This window comes from Acipenser ruthenus, chromosome 21 (assembly GCF_902713425.1).
Source record: "Acipenser ruthenus chromosome 21, fAciRut3.2 maternal haplotype, whole genome shotgun sequence".
Lineage (NCBI taxonomy): Eukaryota > Metazoa > Chordata > Actinopteri > Acipenseriformes > Acipenseridae > Acipenser > Acipenser ruthenus.
Window position 1 is genome coordinate 23,115,531 of NC_081209.1, and position 20,483 is coordinate 23,136,013.

The 20,483-nt window shown below is 35.9% G+C and overlaps 1 protein-coding gene and 1 long non-coding RNA gene across 4 annotated transcripts in view; one reads left to right on the top strand and one right to left on the bottom strand.

Annotated features, from left to right (window-relative positions):
• The window catches only part of LOC117428098 (N-acetylgalactosamine kinase-like), a 33,891-nt gene that overhangs the window by 1,189 nt on the left and 12,219 nt on the right, over positions 1-20,483 (bottom strand). For all 3 annotated transcript variants that reach the window (XM_058995113.1, XM_034046691.3, XM_034046692.3), the window contains 4 exons: positions 12,621-12,719; positions 11,178-11,330; positions 5,905-6,115; positions 550-751 (listed from right to left, as the gene is read on the bottom strand). In XM_058995113.1, coding sequence (XP_058851096.1) covers positions 550-751; positions 5,905-6,115; positions 11,178-11,330; positions 12,621-12,719 — 665 coding nt within the window. The remainder of the gene's footprint in view (positions 1-549; positions 752-5,904; positions 6,116-11,177; positions 11,331-12,620; positions 12,720-20,483) is intronic.
• LOC131699127 (uncharacterized) lies at positions 162-782 on the top strand. The gene is made up of 2 exons (XR_009308045.1): positions 162-374; positions 544-782. It is a non-coding gene; the product is annotated as an uncharacterized LOC131699127 (long non-coding RNA).

A 20,483-nucleotide genomic window follows, 5' to 3' on the forward strand; every position in this document is an offset into this window, starting at 1 on the left:
AAGTTCAAGCCAGGACATCCATCCATACAGTATATCCCTGTTTGAGAGTTATAGGGTTGCCATTTTAGTATGGACTTATTTATTTATTTTTTTTACACCAAATCTGAAATTTTAAAAAAGTGCATCCTATAAGCAAATGTGATACAAAATATATGATTTTCCACAAGGTATCTGAATGGGGTTGTTAACCCAATAGTACTGATAAATGGCGCTATAATGCCTGGAGGTAACATTGTGCTATAGTACATAAAACATATTATTATTATATTCGGGAATGTACTACAGCAGCCTGTGATTGTCGTCTTGATTCAGACATTCCCCCCCAAGTCTGTCTGTAATTAACTGTGGAAAGCAACTTTCAGCCAGTGGTGTCTGTAAGTAATGTGTTGAAATGTATTGATTTTACGCAGTTTATACTTTTACTGGCCATGAAACCACTGATGTTTTTATAGTAATGTAATTTGATCTGCATTAATAGTAGATTAGTATTTTTTAATTACAGCGACAAAATAAATCTGAAAGTTAACCATGCATCTTGCTTAGACTTACAGACAGATGTCCACCAGCTGATCCAGTTCTGGGCAGCTGCACTCGTACATGTCTCTGCAGCTCACATGGCTTTGGTTCATCAGTTCTCCCAGCAGCTGGACTGCTTTGGCAGGTGTCTGGTCACAAATATCTTTAAACTCAAGTACTCTTGCAGCTTCACTGTACACATGTTTTGCACGCTGGTAGAGTTTAAAGGTGGTAACTAGAATAAAAATGAAACTGTTACTACAACATTTATGTAATTCTGGTCTTGTTTACATTATCCAAATGGCTAGCAAAGACAGCCTTCACAAGTGTTTGACATCCACATAATTATTAGGTGACATGTGCTGTACATCTGGCTTTTAAATCATACTTATAGATAAGGAGTTTATATTTCAAGTCCTGTAGTAACCGTTTTATGTATCTTAAATATTTTTTTTAATTCATATTTTATCTTTATTCTCCTTTTACAGGCCCCATACTAAATTAAATAGACACTGGAATTGTATTTTATAAATCCTACACTGTAGGAGTTTTTGGTGCCGGGACCTACCGCTTACAATAAGTACATAAACTACAAAATGATAAAGCTAAAGTCTACTGGAAGCCACAATAGTAGCACATAGTATTTGCAGTGCAGTCCATTGTGTTTTAAGACTTCCCCAATCCTCTCAGGCATGGAATCAATGAGGCACTGGAGGGTCAAGTTATCCTTTCGATTCCTCCATGCAGCCTTTATGCGATTCCAGTTTGTTTCAGTTGCATGGCTGAATAATAATAATAATAATAATAATAATAATAATAATAATAATAATAAACTTTATTTTGTATAGCGCCCTTAAAAGCAATCATCTCAGAGCGCTTCACATTTAATAGTACAGCAATAAAATAAAAAGATTATACATAAAAAAGCACAAGGAAAAAAAACGATCATAAAAATCATAAAAACGCCTTTCTAAAAAAGTAAGTCTTTAAATTAGCTTTATATGAAGAGCCTTATATGTCAGCATTAAAATTTCCTGATTTCCTGTCCTATCAGACCCCAAACATTCTCAATAGGTTGAGAACCGGTGAAATAAATTCCAGGCCAAAATTGCAGTGGCATGATACTGTTGTCTTCTAATCATTTCTTCATTTGTTTGGCTCGATGGTAGAAATCACTATTGGGAAAATGGTTCTGAGCAGTAGGGAGGATGTGGTCTTGGGAGCGTTTTCAGCTACCAGTCCTTTGTTATAGCTGTCCCCTAGGGTAAAACGTGTAGGGATCCTGTGCCTTTGGCAGAAAAGCATCCCCAGATATGGACAGTTTGCAGATGTTTCGTTGTTGGGACAGCACACTCTGGCTTTGCGCCTTCAAACTCAATCCACCTCAGTTTCCAAAACAGCTTAAGGGGGACTCGTCAGAGAAAATCAGCCATCGTTTGGGCGACAAAAGTTCTGGTGATCTCTGATGTTCTTCTTGCTCAGAAGGAGCTTCTTAGCAGGCCTCCCTGACACCAGAGCATTCTCCAAGAGACACCTTCTACGGTGCACACAGACACCTTCACTCCAACTTCTTTCCATTGCCGCAGTAAGTGGATACTATTGGCTGACCTATCTCTCAAACTTGAACGGCATAGGTGCTGATCCTGGCGATCTTGGCGAGCAGTGCTGACTTTTTGTTTGCTGATGTGCTGACACGTGTCTTTGAAATGTTGAATAGCACTGCACATGCTATTATTATTCTGCAGGCTCGTCCTGGACTTACATGGAACTTCGCATGAAGGCAGTGAAAACGTCTCTTCAGCTGACCAAAAACCCTTTCTATGATCATGCCCGTTTTGGCATGAGATGAGTTGAAATTCTCCTGTAATGATATTAATATTTATTTTCTTAACAGACATCCTTGCAGTGGTTATAGAGTATTACAATACAGATAAGTGCAAGTGGGAGGCTGTGTGGTCCAGTGGTTAAAGAAACGGGCTTGTAACCAGGAGGTCCCCAGTTCAAATCCCACCTCAGCCACTGACTCATTGTGTGACCCTGAGCAAGTCACTTAACCTCCTTGTGCTCCGTCTTTCGGGTGAGACGTAATTGTAAGTGAATCTGCAGCTGATGCATAGTTCACACACCCTAGTCTCTGTAAGTCGCCTTGGATAAAGGCGTCTGCTAAATAAACAAATAAAAGTACAAAAAATGTAAATATAATTACAAGAGCAAATACAATAGTTACAATTAAGTAAATACAAGTTGTGCCAATATATGCAAAACAGATAAATGCAACAACAAAAAAGCAATATAGTAATAATATATAGAATGAATGTGTAAATACATTAATATGTCGCTGTATTAATTAAAATAACTGAAGTTACCTGAGAAGGATTTGAAGGGTTAAGAAATGGTGTTATCAGCCAGGGGCGGCATGGATAACCACTGTCCCCAAGCAGAAGTTCCCTGTATCTCCCTTCTTCAAAATCTCTGCCGATCTTGCTCTCCTATAAAATTCTCGCATCATGGGTACTCCCAGGCCAAGAGGCAACGATATTGGTAATTAGGCAGGATGGATCGCAAATGCATTGAATGGTAATTTTTTCTGTTAATGTAGGTTTCCTCGAATGCATGTGGTGCTTGTATTCTGATGTGGGTGCCATCTATAACGCCTGCAATCCAGAGAAATCCAGAGACTTTGTGGAAATCCACAGCTTAGTCCTTTTGCATGTCGTTATTCGGAAAGTGGATGAAATGTCCAACCCTTCGACATAGTGCATTGGAAACCTTGTGAACTACTCTGCTAAGAGTAGATTTGTGTGTATGGAATATATCTCCAGCAACTGCTTGGAAGCTACCAGTTGTGAAAAAACGAAGCGCTACCAGTATCTGCAGAACAGGGAGCAATGCATAATTTCCTCTTGTTTGTGGTTGTAAATCTGATTCCAGCATTGCAGACATTTGAAAGACAGAATTTCGGTCAAATCGACAGTTTTGTATTAATTGGTCATCATCCATTATATCCAAAGGATTTTCTGCCTCTGAAAATCCTTCTGTGAAGTGCGGCTCTGTCCTCTACAATTTCCAAAAACGCTGCCATTACCGTTTTTTGGGGGTTTTTTCGACTTAAGGGACCTCAATAGGACATTTATGTATTTTCACTTCATTTTCCCCTGAAGTTGTTTTGTGCAACGGGTAACTAACTTAAGGGAAATACTTAAGTATAAATAGAACTGAAGTAGAATTCCTGAAGTTCCCACTAAGATTTCCCTTAAGTTGTTTTATGTAACACACATAAACTTAGAGAACATTTAAGGGGAAAACTAAGGGGGGGAATTTCACTTAAGGTGTTTTATGCAACCGGGCACAGTTACTCAACAGAGTTTTTATTACTTATGTAAAAACCTAGATTCTCTAGAGGCTTTTAAGATACAGTTAACAAATTAATAGGTATTTTTGCACGACACGTTATTAATAAAATCCTGGTGTTTTTCTTCCAATAACGAATGTTCATTTTAACAACCAGATTATGACATGCATTTCAGCGAGTTCTGACAGCACATCTGAAAAACTATTTTATAACTCATAAAAAATCTAATTAATTTTGAAAGTGTTGACTACTCATACAAAAGTAGTGTCCAATTAAAACAGTAAATAATAAAAAGCCATGCATTTATACATCAGCTACTCATGACAGTATAACACAGGCTGAATTCACAATGTGCTTTCACTCACGGCATATCTGGAGTTGCGTGAGAGATTTCCATATCTCACACACTCTTGTAAATCACAATTGAACAGTAGTAACTCAAAAGAATAACTAAAAACATGTCTGTTTTCAATTTCAATGTGAAAGTCTTGCCAAAGGCTGGGACTGATTCAGAGACCACCCTTTGGTACAGCAAGACTTTACTGGCCAGATCACCTCAAAATACTTTAGGATTCTGCTGCCCTCGTCACGTTATACATTGGCAGCCAGAATGACTCTCCAGCAGTTGGCCCCCTGCCCTGGAAATCCAGTAAGATTTAGTTTACCTTTGTAGAGTGCACTGAGCCTCATAACTATGCTGCCTCATCATGTCTACAATCTGCTATAAGCCTATAACTTTTTTTTTTTCTTCTTTATGTAGAGCACTGGCAACTACATAAACACAAAATAATTTAGTGTCCCAATAGGCCCTGAGTGTGTGCTGCAATTCTGCTGAGAATTCAAAACTTGCTAACATTAAAGAAAGCTGAAAAAACATCATAACATAAATCTGAGTAATTTATTATGAAATACTCCAAAGCATCTACCATGAGATCTTAGAAATCTCTGAAATTAGTCACATAAGTTTTTCTTTTTTTTTTGTTGTTGCAATGGAATAATATAGTATACATTTTGCAGGTATGTATGTACATGCAAATGTATTTAGGAGATATAAACATATTTAGTCACTTTGCAGTAATTCATGTTTTTACAGCTAAATAGGCACAATAGTGGAATACCCAATATTGTTTCAGTCCAGAAGTTTGAAACCTTGCTTACAAGGTATTATTTTAATCACCCAGTAAGTGGAAGTTTCATGTGAAATTAATTGTCCTTTGATGTGCATTCTGTAACAAAAATGATTTCTTATTAAAACACTCTTTAGCAAACTACTGATTGCCAAAAAAAAAAGTCTGAATAGCTTTTTTAAGCACAGCTCAGGCCTAATAAGCATTTAAGCATATGACAGAGGTCATTCATTAATGGATCAGGTTCAAAGACTGCTGACTTTCAGAAAACATGTTTACATTGTTATATCCCTACAACTTGATAAAGAATACTTAAGAATACTTTAAATGTGCAGTATACATTTAGTTTGTCCTTTTGAAAATATATTTGGCTAAGAAAAAAATATCTACTTACTGAACAGAAAAAAAAACTATTGGTAGCAATGTATGTATAGGTTTGGTTTAAACAGAATGAAACATAGCATTCTGCATTGATTTAAAAATGTGCATTAAAAAAAGCAAACAGCAATAACATTTGCAATTTGCAATTCTATATGTTGTATGATTCAAAATTAATTATCCATTCTAAATCTTTGTGGCAGCAGTGTGGAGTAGTGGTTAGGGCTCTGGACTCTTGACCGGAGGGTTGTGGGTTCAATCCCCAGTGGGGGACACTGCTGTTGTACCCTTGAGCAAGGTACTTTACCTAGATTGCTCCAGTAAAAACCCAACTGTATAAATGGGTAATTGTATGTATAATGTGAAATAATGTATAATGTGATATGTTGTAACAATTGTAAGTCGCCCTGGATAAGGGCGTCTCCTAAGAAATAAATAATAATAATTAGTTTTCAATACAGATGCTGAAAGACAGAAAGGTCTGATTGATACATTTACAATGACTTTTTAAACACTGATTTTAAAACTTGCCATCTTGTGTATTCTGACTGAGAATGCCGGTGCACAGCTCTTCCAGGGTGATACCCAAGCACTGACAGATTTCTTGCTGACTATAAGGCTCTGGGTGTAGCAGTTCCTCCACTGTAGCCAACATCTCCTCCAGGGTAACCCCTGCTTCCTTGTGAACATCCCCTAACTTTAGCAGTCTCTTCCAGTCCAGGCCTTTTGCTTTTGATAAAAGCTGGAAATGAAAATGAAAGTCAAGCGTTACATGTGATTTAAGACAATAAAAACCTAAATGTATTTTACTTCTACAATCCAGTTTGTGTCACTGTGATTCTCAGGCTTCACTAGAAGGTTGAAAATGACACAGTATAGCTCAGGAATTAAAACAGAAATTGAAAATTGGGAATGGCCCTTTTCTCCAAATTAGGTTTGCCTAAACACGCCTATAGGATAAAAAAAAAAAAAGATAGCAAAACTATTTTCAGGTCATATGGGACACTAGACATTTAATTCAGTTTTGGTTTAGGCTGAATATGCTAAATCTCATCATAATGTCAAAAATGATTTTGAGATGTCTGGCAAGACCAAACAAAACATATCACTGGGCCAAAACAAACCCACAACATAAAGCAAAAATATGCTACAAGTACTAAGAAAAAAAAAAAAGTAAAAAGCACGCCAAGAAAAGCAGCAAAGCCTTAATTTCTCATCTTTATTTTATCCTTGTCAAATATGTTTACATGCAAGTTCTTCATTAACAAAAGCTATGTGATACATTTGAATGATGTTTACAATTCAAGTCAGGATGGTTGCATGCAATGCATAGATGTTCAGGAATTCTTAACCAAATAACTTGATACTTTAGAATAATCATCATTTGATTTTGGAAACTTACAATTACTTGTCTTTTCTTGGTTCCAATAGCCAAAAATAGGGCTGCTCATACATTTTCTATAAAAACATAACCCCAGACTAATTAGCTATGTCTTGAGTGTGATGACAGGAAATAAACCAGCCTTAATGACATATTCAGTAAACTTACATAACGTGCTGCAAAAAGCTGTCATGCATTCAGTCTGTCTTAAAGCAAAATCAATGGCATTTCTCAATAAGGATACCAAAAACCTCAAGCACAGATAAAATATCTTCACTAGGATGGTCTATGGAACAAATTATTACAATAATTTAATAGTACAGTTAAGACAGTTCATTATCTTATTGACTGAGTCAATATAGCTACTGCAAGATTAACCCTGCTGGAAAATAATAGGACTGATTTTTGAAATCTTGTGGGGAAAAAAAAAAGAAATTAAATGAAAAAACAGACAAATACTAAGATCTGGGTTAAAACTAGGTTTTTTCAATCAATTTTCCTTCTTCATTAGTTTAAGTACCACAGGGCAGCTTTTAGGGAACTGTAAGGATCATGCCAGATGTTTCTCTACTTGACTTTATTTTCTATAGGTTTTATTATTATTATTTGTTTTATTATTTGTTTATTTAGCAGATGCCTTACAGATATCCAAGGCGACTTACAGAGACTAAGGTGTGTGAACTATGCATCAGCTGCAGAGTCACCTCCAACAACGTCTCATCTGAAAGACGGAGCAAAAGGAGGTTAAGTGACTCGCTCAGGGTCGGGATTTGAGTTTGATTTGGATTTGAAGGATGTTAAGTGACTTGAGTTAGCCGGGATTTGAACCGGGCACGTCCTCGTTACAAGCCCCTTTTCTTTAACCACTGGACCATACAGCCTCCTTTTACCACATCATCTGAAATGTACTGCAGATAGAAAGAAAGCCAGCTGGACTGCAATAATGGAAGTAGAGGCTCGCAAACGCTGGGATCTTGAGCTAGGAAAATTGACTGTGCTGTAAACCCTTGAAATAATTTAGGGTTATTTTGTTATTACAACTCACTCTCGGCATCTTCATGTTTTATCCTACATACACAAACTGTTCTCAAAACCCCATGACATTTGTATAATAACTGCCCCTTCATCACCTAAGTTGCATTCCGTGGGGGCTCGTTTAGAATACAGTATTAAACATAGACCACGTTTATATTGCACAGATTTTTTTCCTGCGGTTTTGTGAGGCAATCCATTGACGTTGAATGCTCTTGAAAGTGACATTTTTGTTCTCTAATTAGCAGACAGAAAGGCTACCCACAAAATGATGTTTCTAGTGTGCCAGTACTTCTAGTGGGCTCACTTAATTTCAGAAATACAAAATACAAAATCAGCAGAGTTTATAACTAAAATATTTAATTAGACGTTTTAATACATGTTGACTAATAATAGGTACTGGGAAGGTTTGTTGGCATTGCGTTGTGGTATTCCCCTGCATTTCAAATCAATGCACTGTCCATATCAGACGTCATGAAAGACTACTAAACTGTAATAAATACTTGCTCCTGCCCGCTGGACTAAGTTAATTACAGACCCACCCTTAAGTGGAAAATAACTTTCATCCCACTAAAAACATTATGTTTATTGATTTACTTAATAAGGAACTCCATCATCCTTACTGAGTAAACACCATTATGGAAGTTGCACATAATTAGCTCAAACTTGTGTCTTCTTGACAAAAATATATATTTATGAGTGGTGGGATATAGTGGTTAATATTGCCTGTTTGTTTTTAAAGTTGCAAGACTTTCATTTTGAGTTGGTTTCCTCCGAGTTTGTGTTACATTATTTCTAAGATCTCATTCATATAATTCTTTGATAGACAAAGAGTAGGAGATGCGATACCTTTTATTGGACTAACCAAACAATAATTAAATCACAAGCTTTCAAGACCTCAAAGATCTCTTCAGGTGAAAGTAGGAAAGAGATAACACTCATGAGAGCTGGACACTAACACTAGCATTAGCATGAACAAATATGTTAGTTGCAGCTCCAAGTATAAAATTAGAGCCATCAGTATAAAAAAACCCATGATAAGTATCATGAAAAAGCAGGACATATAAAAATGTTACAAGAATGGCAACACATGACATGTTATAAGAATGGTACAGTATACTGTATATTATTTAATTATACTGTATATACAGGGCTAAATGTTAGCTTTTTAAGGCAGTAGTGAGGATTTGCTACCTGCCTGGAAAGTAGGTAGCAAAATGGTCTTATTCGGTAGCGGTTTATTCGACTAATACATTTATATATAAAAATAATTGAAAAGATAAACACCTATCTACTCTTTTAATGAATATCCCAAACTATCACATAGTAGGCCTATATTTAAACCAGAAAGTATTTATTGAAACCCCCTTGTGCTCAACTAAGTAGTGGAACTAATGCAATTGCTTGTCGAAATGTATTTTGTTTTATCCTTAAGTTCTACAAGAATGCAACCATATCTGACATTAGTTAGCTACGTGTTTTAAGTTATAGTTTGACAGTGCACTATATATATACCGGCATACATTTTTTTGTTAAAGCACACATTTCACTAGTTAAACAGGAGAAGTACGCAGGGTAGTGATGATCTATTATAAAAAGAAAACAACAGATAGATAAATGAACGCATCTCAAGATTGTATTTAGTCTATTATTCGGACTGATATTGGCATTACTTGGATCATGGTAAAGTTACTGCTAGCTATTTCCTCCTGTTTTGTTTTTTCGTAGTCAGAATTTTGATAAAGTAACAATTATCTACCTATTATGTGTTCATTTTTAGCATGAGTGAAACCAAGGTTAAGATTATAACAAAACTGGAGCCGCCATTCTCCATGGCAGATTAAGTTAGCATTTTATAGACACTGAATAAACTTTAATATCCTGTTAGGTCATTGCTTGTTATCTTATAAAATTGTAATATTTTTTTTAACAGTTATTTAATTGTACTTTTGGTCTTTAAAATAAACTTCATACCTTGAAATACCTTGAAAAAGCTTTTTTTACAACCTTAACAGGAATCTGTATACAGTGCATGAGCGGCATAACTTAAAGCACGTAAACATGGGGAACAAAGATCAATTTAAAACCCATTCAAGATATCGAGATAGACAGCATAATACATTTCTGTTTTGTGTTGATAGCTTGCATTTTTCTCAAGTTAAACTACAAACAATGTAACCAATGGCATAGATAACTGCAGAAAAGCAAACAGCTGCCCTATGAGAACCATCTTTGCGCTGTTGGCCATTATCACCTAAAATGTTGATACATAAAACAAATATTCCAAGTTTCATGTTGATGGCTTGCTTTTTTGGGAGCTAAGCTACAAACACATAAAGAGTTATTGCTTGCCTAATTGCAAATTGAATACCTTGGGGAACTTTACACACCACGATGTAGATTATTGAACCTTTCCAAAATATAAATAAAATGTTTGGCATATCCTTGTATGCTGACAGATTGCTTTGTTTTTGAGGAATGCTATTAGTGAGGAAAGCGATCTCACACGCATACATAAATGGAAATTATTGAAGGCGGAATAAAGGAGGCACGCAAATATGAAAAGATGCTATGGCGAAGTGCCTCAAATCAGTAATGAAAACTCCAGGTGGTCCAGTGTTAAACAGCACTGGTCTAAGAGTGTGCGTGTCTGTGTGTAGAAAACACCCAACTTAAATACAAAAAAAAACGGGATTATGAATAATGTCTAACAACTGAACAAATAAATAATAATACCTGCTGATGAAAGAAATGTATTTTAATTTCTAAATGAAGACACTAAAAGGGAAATAATTCGGTAAAGAGAACATTTTTTTTTTTTATATAATGCCTTTTTACTTTTCTGAGACTAATGACTGATTTTGAAGTGTGTCTGTTACAAAACAAAACACACAAGTTTATACAGTCTGCAGAACAATGAGAATGTAACATGGAAAAGCGTGACTTATAAAATATTCAGAATCTGTATAATCAGCTTACATTTGGACTAAGTAGGAACAGAGGGTGGTGAAGTATTGTTTTCCTTTCCATTTGGAAGCTTGGCACGGATTCAGGCCACCTTGAAGAATCTGAAAACCATTACCCTCTTCTTATGGTCAAAAGTGCAGCAAAGTTAGGATATCACATAGCAGTTTCTGACAAGAGGGTATGTAAAAAAAAAAAAATTAAATCCCTACATTATTTAAAGTTCTTATATAAGAATCCGTGGAATCAAACCCACTGTGGGAAGTATAATTGCTTCAGTTGGTTCATTTCTTACAGTTTCCATTGTACCGTACTGTACATGGATATTTTAAGTAATTTGTGTACAAGTTTAGGGGGGTGTAGTAGTATGGCATACTTCACAGCACATATTTGTTTTAAAGGTGTGAAGAGAAAAAAAACAGCATACCTTCGCAGCTAATCGACACTCCATGACTCTGATGTTGAAATGAGAAGTCGCAGCTTTATTCATTTCAACACAACAGTTAGCAATCACAAAAACAGCTCCGTCTGGAAGTTGAACATCAGTTGCCCTGACAGGATTGAACTCTATTAACTTGGCCTGCAAATAAATAGTATATTATTATTATTATTATTATTATTATTATTATTATTATTATTATTATTATTATTATTATTATTTAGTCATTTAGCAGATGCTTTTATCCAAAGCGACTTACAGAGACTAGGGGAGTGATCTATGCATCAACACTTACAATATGAACTCAGTTTTACATCTCATTTGAATATTATTATATATATATATATATATATATATATATATACACACACACACACACTTTTTTATTTCACTCAAAAGTTTTTGCTCACAAGAGCCAATTTCCCAGTTTCAGTATGTTTAACATACCTTTGTAATGGGAAAATGTGTTTGTAATAGACTCAATACTATGATGCTTGAAGATTTAAATAGAAAAAAATAGTAGATTAGTAGACTAAGCAGTAAATGACATCACATTAATAGATGTAAATAGAAATAAGTGAGTGTAGTTGCTATAGCATCAAAAGCCTATAAGCACTTTCCCTTGACAAAGGTATGTTAAACATCTCGGAAGTTGGCTCTTTTGAGCATATATATATATATATATATACACACACACACACACACACACATACATAAGCACTTATCTAAATAGAAAGTATTACATACGCCATCTGATTAAATGTATGTGCCTGTCCGTTTAGCTTTTTTTGCAACTTTATCTTGAAAGCCCCTGCATAGCTATGAAGTTCATTTTGTTTTTGTATGTCTGCTAAACATGGGTGGCTTGTGTTGTAGACTTGGTGATGTTTAGCCCGCCCCCCTAGAATTTTTGACAAGCTATAAATTGAAGCCATCAGGGCAAGCACATGTCTGCTCGAGTTTTCAAAGCCTTGCAAGTAATTGGCATGAATTGTAAGCTTAGAATGGAAGTTTCAGGTATCAAGGTATCAAACTCCTCTAAGCGGTATTTATGTCAGTGCAAGAACCTGTTAACTCTTCATATTACATTCACAGCCTGTCAGAAAACACAGATGCGTGTTTCTTGGTTTAAAATAAAGTGAGGTTTTTTATAAACTGTATTTGGAGTGGCTTAAAATTGTATGTGCAAACTGAGTCAGACACTTGCTGCGGTTTAAATTTTCAATAAACACATCCAATTTCTATTAATTCATTATGTAGTCTACCATAGATCACCGTATTCTCTGAAAACTGTCGAGGTTATACATTTACATAACTTAAACATAATTTGCATTCTCAGAAACCATTGGCTAAGAATTTAACTCACAATTACTATATAATACATTACATATTTATAACCTTAACAAAAGCCAGAAACACAGAAATACCTACAGTCCCTTGCTCTGCAAGAAATGAGATGGACTGGTCCATGCCTCCACCCTCGGTACCAATGTAACGCTCACAGCTGGCACAGATCTCCGCCAGTTCCACCTGGAAAACAAATGAGGATATACAAGTGAACTGAATAACCTGAACCATTTTAAACTCTATTAAATAAACGAAGAACATCTTAATGGCCCAAGGACACAGCAGGACTGACCATTTAACATTCTGAGAATGTGTAGTTTTCTCATTATGTCACGTCCATCCAGAATTGATCCACCCATAGATGAGTTAACATTGACAAAGAGCATAGACAGAACCAATACAACTGTGGATAGTCATTATGGCTCTATTGGATTTTGGCTGATCTAGTCTACATTACAGACAGCAGTGGCATTAAACTGCAAGAAGAACCACTCAGAAGGATTACAAAAATCACCCCCCCAAAAAAAATGTAAGGGAAGTAGAAGAAAACACTAAGAAAATGCCATTTAATCTATTATACCCTTGCATATTTTGTAAAATGTACACTAAAAACGTGTTTGCTTTCTCTATCTTAAATTACTTTCATTGTACACAGTTGTTGGCACCGTGATGTACATCACTTTGTGATTCCTTGACATTAAAAGGTACATTAAAGATACTTTCAAATTGTATCTGTTTTCTCAAAACTCAGAGATCAATTCACGGATTGTGGTGGAGTGCCCATCAGGGTCTAATGCAAACAAGGGTTTCCAAGTGGAATGTGGGATTGTGTGCTCCAGTAATAAACCTTCTGTGACTGGCTCCTATATCAATCTGGAGCCCTGCTGTCAACCTTGAGTTTTGTCAAAACTTGGCTTGGCTTGCGTCAAGTCAACTCAATCAGAAACCAGATCATGCTTTTCATTCAAACTTTGTCTGCAGTCTTGCAGATGACAGAATGAGGGAAACATTAACATTAGAGTGTAGTTTTGTGGTTGCAATAATGTCACTTGCTATGGCCACTGACCAAAAAGCTGCCACTTAGAAGCCAATCTGTGAGATGTTTGACTGTGCTCAATTTTAACTTTACTGTCACGTAATCTCAAATTAACCAACAAACAAATGTTTTATTATAATTGAATACCGCACTAGTATCTTAGAGTTGTTCATTTATATAAATAAAATACTACACAAATAAATATCAATAAAAAAAACTGTTTGAGAACAGTACTATAATCTTCACAGTTTGTATTTAATGTCTCTGTTTTCTGACACCTAGTGTATAAGTAACATGGGTTTATTCTTCTTTTATATATCTCTCTTTACTTTTTTGGTAAATATATCTCGTAACGGTTGTGTTGCCTCAGATCAATCCCTTTTAAATGTTAATATGTAGCTTGAAATGGCATTTTAATTTCTGGTTCACTTTTCTCTTTTTTTGGTGTTTTCAGTAATTCTCTGTGGTTCTGGGTTCTAAGCTCCAGGAGTTGTTTTCATTTCTTCTCTAAATATGCCTTTATCTGTCTTTCAGCTGCTTTGAACTTGTCTGAAGTGTCCTCCATGCTGGCACTAAACAGTCTTCCTCGTTATATTCAAACCATGTGACAATATGTGTCTATTCAAACAAGCTTTGTCTCCAGCGGTCAGTTAGCAGTGATAACAGTGATCCGGATTTTGTAATCCTGTATTTTGTGATCAAGATTACTTTTATTTGGATCGTTTTGATCAGTTTTTTTCAGAAAATGCCAGTGCTGGATTACATTTATCTAGATTATAAGTACGTTTTTTTTTATTTATTTTTTTTAGTAATTTTGAATCGCAGAATACAGGATTACAAAATCCGGATCGCTGTTATCCAGATTACAAGTTTTGAAAAACCGGCTCAATGAGCCTTACTTAATGAACAATCGAAATACGAATATATTAAAAAATAATATTTTGTATAGTATTATGCGTGTTGGTTCACTTTGGCATATATGCTCTGTGGCATCCAAACTGTCTCTTCATCGTTTTATATATCTTCTGCAAACAGTATTTACTTTACATCCCCTGATGATTTCCTCTGATTGCAGATTTCTATTGTATTCTTTGGGATGTGGATCTTAATGGATCTTAATGTAACACCAAACAAGTTTTCCATTGGACATTTTACTAAAAAACAGAAATAAGGAGAGGAACATCTAATGCCTGATGCAAGAAAAAAAGGCTTATTGAATGTGGAGCCCACAACATCCTTTTTTCTTGGACTATTTATTTTGGACCTTTGTGTTTATTACATAATCAATTTTGAGCATTGCGTTACAATTAAATTCACAGTCATTGAAAATACAATCTCTGATATAAAAATCAAAGCAAGCTGCTTAACACAAGTAAACAATGTTGTGAGCAGCGCTGAAGGCAGTGCGTTCTCATTATACACAAGACTAATTAAAGTCCCCATCTGCTTACAGTTTGCATGCTAAGTTCCAATTTGCTGAATTTCACATGTGTTTTATATGGTAATGGCACTTATTTTAATCAGCAGCAGGGACATGTTTGTCAAGAATTATCTGGATGTCATCATAACCACAGAAATCGTGGCCTGATGTTATCTTCTCTTTAACTTTCTGTAAGTCTAGGTCTTTGATTACCACACATATAGCTTCAAGGTTCCCTGCCTCCCACTCGAATCTGGGAATAAACATAGCCAACTTAACAACTGGTTAATCATGGTGGAATTCCAGCTATGGTGGGAAGGATTCCCAAAGACTTTTGTAAGGCCTCTTCTCGGTAGCTTTTTAAATCTTTACAGACTGTAAAACGTATATTTCTGTTACTGCACTGGAGTTTCTCTGTTAGTGCACTTGCCAGACTGTGAGTGAAAATATCAGCAATGAAAAAAAAACAAAAAAAAAAAACCTTTATTGCAACTGTTAAAAGTGCATAAGTGCACAATTAAAACGACCCTTTAAAGGTATTATAGCTAATGAAATCCTTTTATAAATCCATCCACGAGTGCAGTTTGAGTTTGAGAGTGAAATTATCTCCACCTCTTCAATGCCTTCTTTCCTTAAAGTAATTGTAGCTATAACAAGACAATTCCATGTATATAGCCATTTTGCACTTCCATGGGCTGCACAGGTCTGAAATGTGCAGTTTTAAAAATAATAACGTTATAGTACACATGTATGTTCATTTTAAAACATGATTTCTGATACTACTAGGTTAAAGTAAGCTATCAGTTTTTACAATTTTTTATATGGTACCAGATATAATTATTGTAAATTGAAAATACATGTTTGCTATACCATGTGGTTCTTTTAAAACTCCACACGTGAGACATACTGTATTGTGGATGGAAGGTAAGATTTATTTCATTAGCTATAAAACACAGCTGTTTAGTTCAATTGAATACATCCCATCATTTTATATCAGAAGTTAGTGGAATGTATTTTTGTTATGGGTAGACAGATATTTCTAGTACAATTTCAACTTAAGTTTGTCTTTAAGTGTGACATATCATTACATAAAGACTTTTTTTCTTAAGTGTATACAAATAGATTTTATCTTTCTTTTGGTACAGAGTACTGTATTTAGGCTTCAGGATGCTGTGCTTCAGGCAGAGAAAGAAAGAAAGAAAGAAAGAAAGAAAGAAAGAAAGAAAGAAAGAATCTAAATACAGATAATCATCACTAAATTGTTAACGGTTCAGGGCAGTAATTAGGGTTATCCAGCCTCAAAGTCCTTGATAATCTCTATGCTTGAGGTCTTTCAATGTCTGCCAGGCTTGCGGCTTTACATAAGATGTTAAATGTTAAAATAAATAAATACGTACAGTAAAAATATCCTTAAAATATGTTGATGGACGAATTAATGTTGGTTGTGGAATGCTTTACTTAAATGCTCATGAACAAGCTATATGGTTGAAAACAAAACACATTACTTTCCCTAGCTTTCTGCTTTGTTGTACAATATTGACACCTTCAATCCAACCTGTTCAATCCAAAACTTTTCATTGCTTTCTGACTCTTCTCACAGCTCAGCATTTGGATTGGTTCATCTGTTCTACCTGCTCGCTCCGGAACAGGTTTATGAACAATGAAAACATGTTGAAAAAGATATTGCAAGGAATGTAATGAGTTAAACACTACAGCCTGGTCTGTAACATTTTAAGTAACGCATTCCACAACCAACATGAATTAATCTATCAACTGATTTTTAAGGATATTTTACTGTATTTATTTATTTATTTATTTATTATCTAAGGGACCAGTTCAGTCTCCATGCCCATCCAACTCCTCAATCCTCTTTTTGAGACTACAAAAGGTGCCAAATGCCAATCCTTCGAATTTAAGACAGTATTGATGTGTGTATTAAAATCACCAACAAAAGATGTGACTACCCGAGTACACAAGCAGCAACATTACTTACTGCAGAGAAAAGACGAACGAAAACGTTACTGCTCGATTTCGAATAATCCATGGCATACAGGCAGCCATTTTCAAAGAAACGTCATGCCATTAGCTTCCTGAGGAATTAGAAGAGAAGTTTTTACAATTTCAGCGTTTCTAACAAACAGTACCAGCTTGGATAGATCGGAAATGCTGATCAGACCCCCGTATTTTTCGACATGTCAAGCAATACCACAGTTCACAAACTGAGAGAAAAACAGGTGTGAGTAATGATGACTGGAAATGAGAAGCAGCTCATAACTGTAATGCTCTGTGCGATTGCAGACTGGAAATGAGAAGCAGCACAGACTGCAATGCTCTGTGTAATAGCAGACTGGAAATGAGAAGCAGCTCATAACTGTAATGCTCTGTGCGATTGCAGACTGGAAATGAGAAGCAGCACAGACTGCAATGCTCTGTGTAATAGCAGACTGGAAATGAGAAGCAGCTCATAACTGTAATGCTCTGTGCGATTGCAGACTGGAAATGAGAAGCAGCACAGACTGCAATGCTCTGTGTAATAGCAGACTGGAAATGAGAAGCAGCTCATAACTGTAATGCTCTGTGCGATTGCAGACTGGAAATGAGAAGCAGCACAGACTGCAATGCTCTGTGTAATAGCAGACTGGAAATGAGAAGCAGCTCATAACTGTAATGCTCTGTGCGATTGCAGACTGGAAATGAGAAGCAGCTCATAACTGTAATGCTCTGTGTGATTGCAGACTGGAAATGAGAAGCAGCTCATAACTGTAATGCTCTGTGCGATTGCAGACTGGAAATGAGAAGCAGCTCATCACTGTAATGCTCTGTGCGATTGCAGACTGGAAATGAGAAGCAGCACAGACTGCAATGCTCTGTGTAATAGCAGACTGGAAATGAGAAGCAGCACAGACTGCAATGCTCTGTGTGACAGCAGACTGGAAATGAGAAGCAGCACATAACTGTAATACAGCCTGCAAACTGCCTCCATATGAGTAATTGAGGTTGTATCTTTGTAAATGCATATTTGTTTGATGTTTTATTTTTCCCTCAAACTGAGCGTGGAAAATTTGGGCTGCGTCTTAAATTTGACAAAATACAGTATACTCGTCTGGTGTAGACCACTGTTCACCAATGGCAACTTTAAGACCAAAGGCTGGTGCATTAACCCTCTGTACCACCTGAAGAAATGATTGTACATGTATTTTACCCAGGAGCGACGGTAATTTACAAAGTAACGAAAATGCAATTGTAGGCTTACAATACCAATAAATAAATAAATGTTACACTATTGTTCACCTGCCAAATAACTGTTTACTGTAGTCATGATAAAATCTTTGCCATATGTCTGAACTACATAGCTAATAGATTGTAATGTGTATAATAATATTTGTTTTATTACATTTAGCACACAACTTGTCCTATTACCTACAGCAAACATTTGTTCCAGCTTGAAGGCATCTTAAAATAAAGGCACATGTTTGCACGCAGTTGCTCCAAACAAAAACAAAGGCTGCTTTAAATTTAAAATACAGCTGTACTAATTAGACAGGCTGTGATATTATTGTTTTTCTCATGGAAATGTCACTAACAGATATCTGTTAGTGAGGATATGAAAGAATAGGTTAAAATGACCATATACTGGTTTCCAAGATATAGCCTGGGCAACTGCAGGCTGCCATGACTTTAGCCAGATCTTATACGTATGTCAAAGTCAATGAACAGCAGGCCTCAAAAAGTATTCATGCAACTGGACATTGTACTGAATAAAGGCCCTTCACTAATGCACTTACTGCCCTAAATATTTCACGATTATTTAAAATGCAAGTCAGATATGCTAGTGAAAAGCATGAGGGACTACTGTTCAGTTAATGTTGTAATTACATTCTCCTCGATAAAATATATATATACAGTATATATATATATATTTTTTAATATAACAATGATAAAATAGTTTAAATGGGGGAATTGATTGCACATACAATTCCACTCTGTAATTTGTGGCACTATATTTATAAATACAGAGAATGTAAAGTAAGTACACAATGGGGGCTCCCGAGTGGCGCATCCAGTAAAGGCCCTCCGCGTGGAGTGCAGGATGCGCTCTATAGCCTAGAGATCGCAGGTTTGAATCCAGACTATGTCATTGCCGACCGTGACCGGGGGTTCCTAGGGGGTGGCACACAATTGGCTGAGCGCTGCCCGGGTAGGGAGGTACACAATGAGAAGAACAACAGGGTATTAAACTTTAATTACAGCACTTATGAAGAATAAAATACCATGTCTTTACCATGCAATATGTTAGCTACTACAGATACAGCCAGTAAAAAAAAGAAATAATAACAGTAAAATCCACATTGCTGTGGGCATTGTATTACACAACCATTCTCTGGCATATGCTGTCTTTTCTATTGAACAAAGCCCCCAAGCGAGGTGGATTTCTGAGCAATATTGACTAGACTGTAAGAAAGCCAAAAACTACATTCATGCAAGCCCTAATTGCTAAGATGTGGTACACAAGATAAAACTTAAAATACAACAAAGCATTTATGTTATTTTAAAAAAAATATATATTTTTAAATTTAGCTTACATTAATTATACGGACTCCAAAACAACTTTGGATTTTTTGCTTATCACTGTTGATTTTACAGTAGACAATGCAGATGTTTAAAATTGGATTTTCCTATTTTTATATATTTTTTCAAGCATGACCCATTTCTTCCATTTCATTTGCTAGTGTGATCAGATAATAATGGAGTAGGACCGACCTACATGTATTCTGGGAGTGCCCTGTGATAGCTACTGTATGGCACGGTCTCTGTCTACCTTTCATTGATGGGCCCCAGCATCTGCAGACCTCATCTTTTTTAACTATGATCCTCTAAGAATCTATTGTTTGCAATACGCCAGGTTCCCACATTTGATAGAACAAGTACTATGCGGACTGCACTGTAAATCAGATTGTATGATAACACTACTTACATTGACGCGTCTAAGTATTACTTGAATAAACATTCAAGAAAAACAATTCAGATGATATACTTTGGAAAAACAGAGCAGATTCAGTAAATGGTCAAACCAAAGGGACACTACTGGTTGCAAAAAAAAATCACTAACCGGAATGAGACAGCGCTATTTCTCCTTAGATATTAGATATTCCAGCACCTGCATTGTGAAGCTGGGCTTTTAAGTTCAAGCACTGGCAGAGGTCATACAGATGAAATCAGTCAAACTTGGAAATGTTCATTTGTAATCTGAAGCTACTTGCTCTTTAACACTTGGTAAGTCTTACCTCCCGAGACATAAAAAGCAATTAGTGCCCACTGCCTATTAAGAACGTTTGCTTTTTTTTAAAAAACGTATTTAAAGGAATGGAAAATACAAATTGTATCTGGCTTTGAACAATGGAAACAAAGCAACCTCGGTGAAGCAAGACCACCGGGCTGTGCAGTCTGTGGTGCAGCTATACATAGCTCTCAAGTAAACACAGTAAACGTG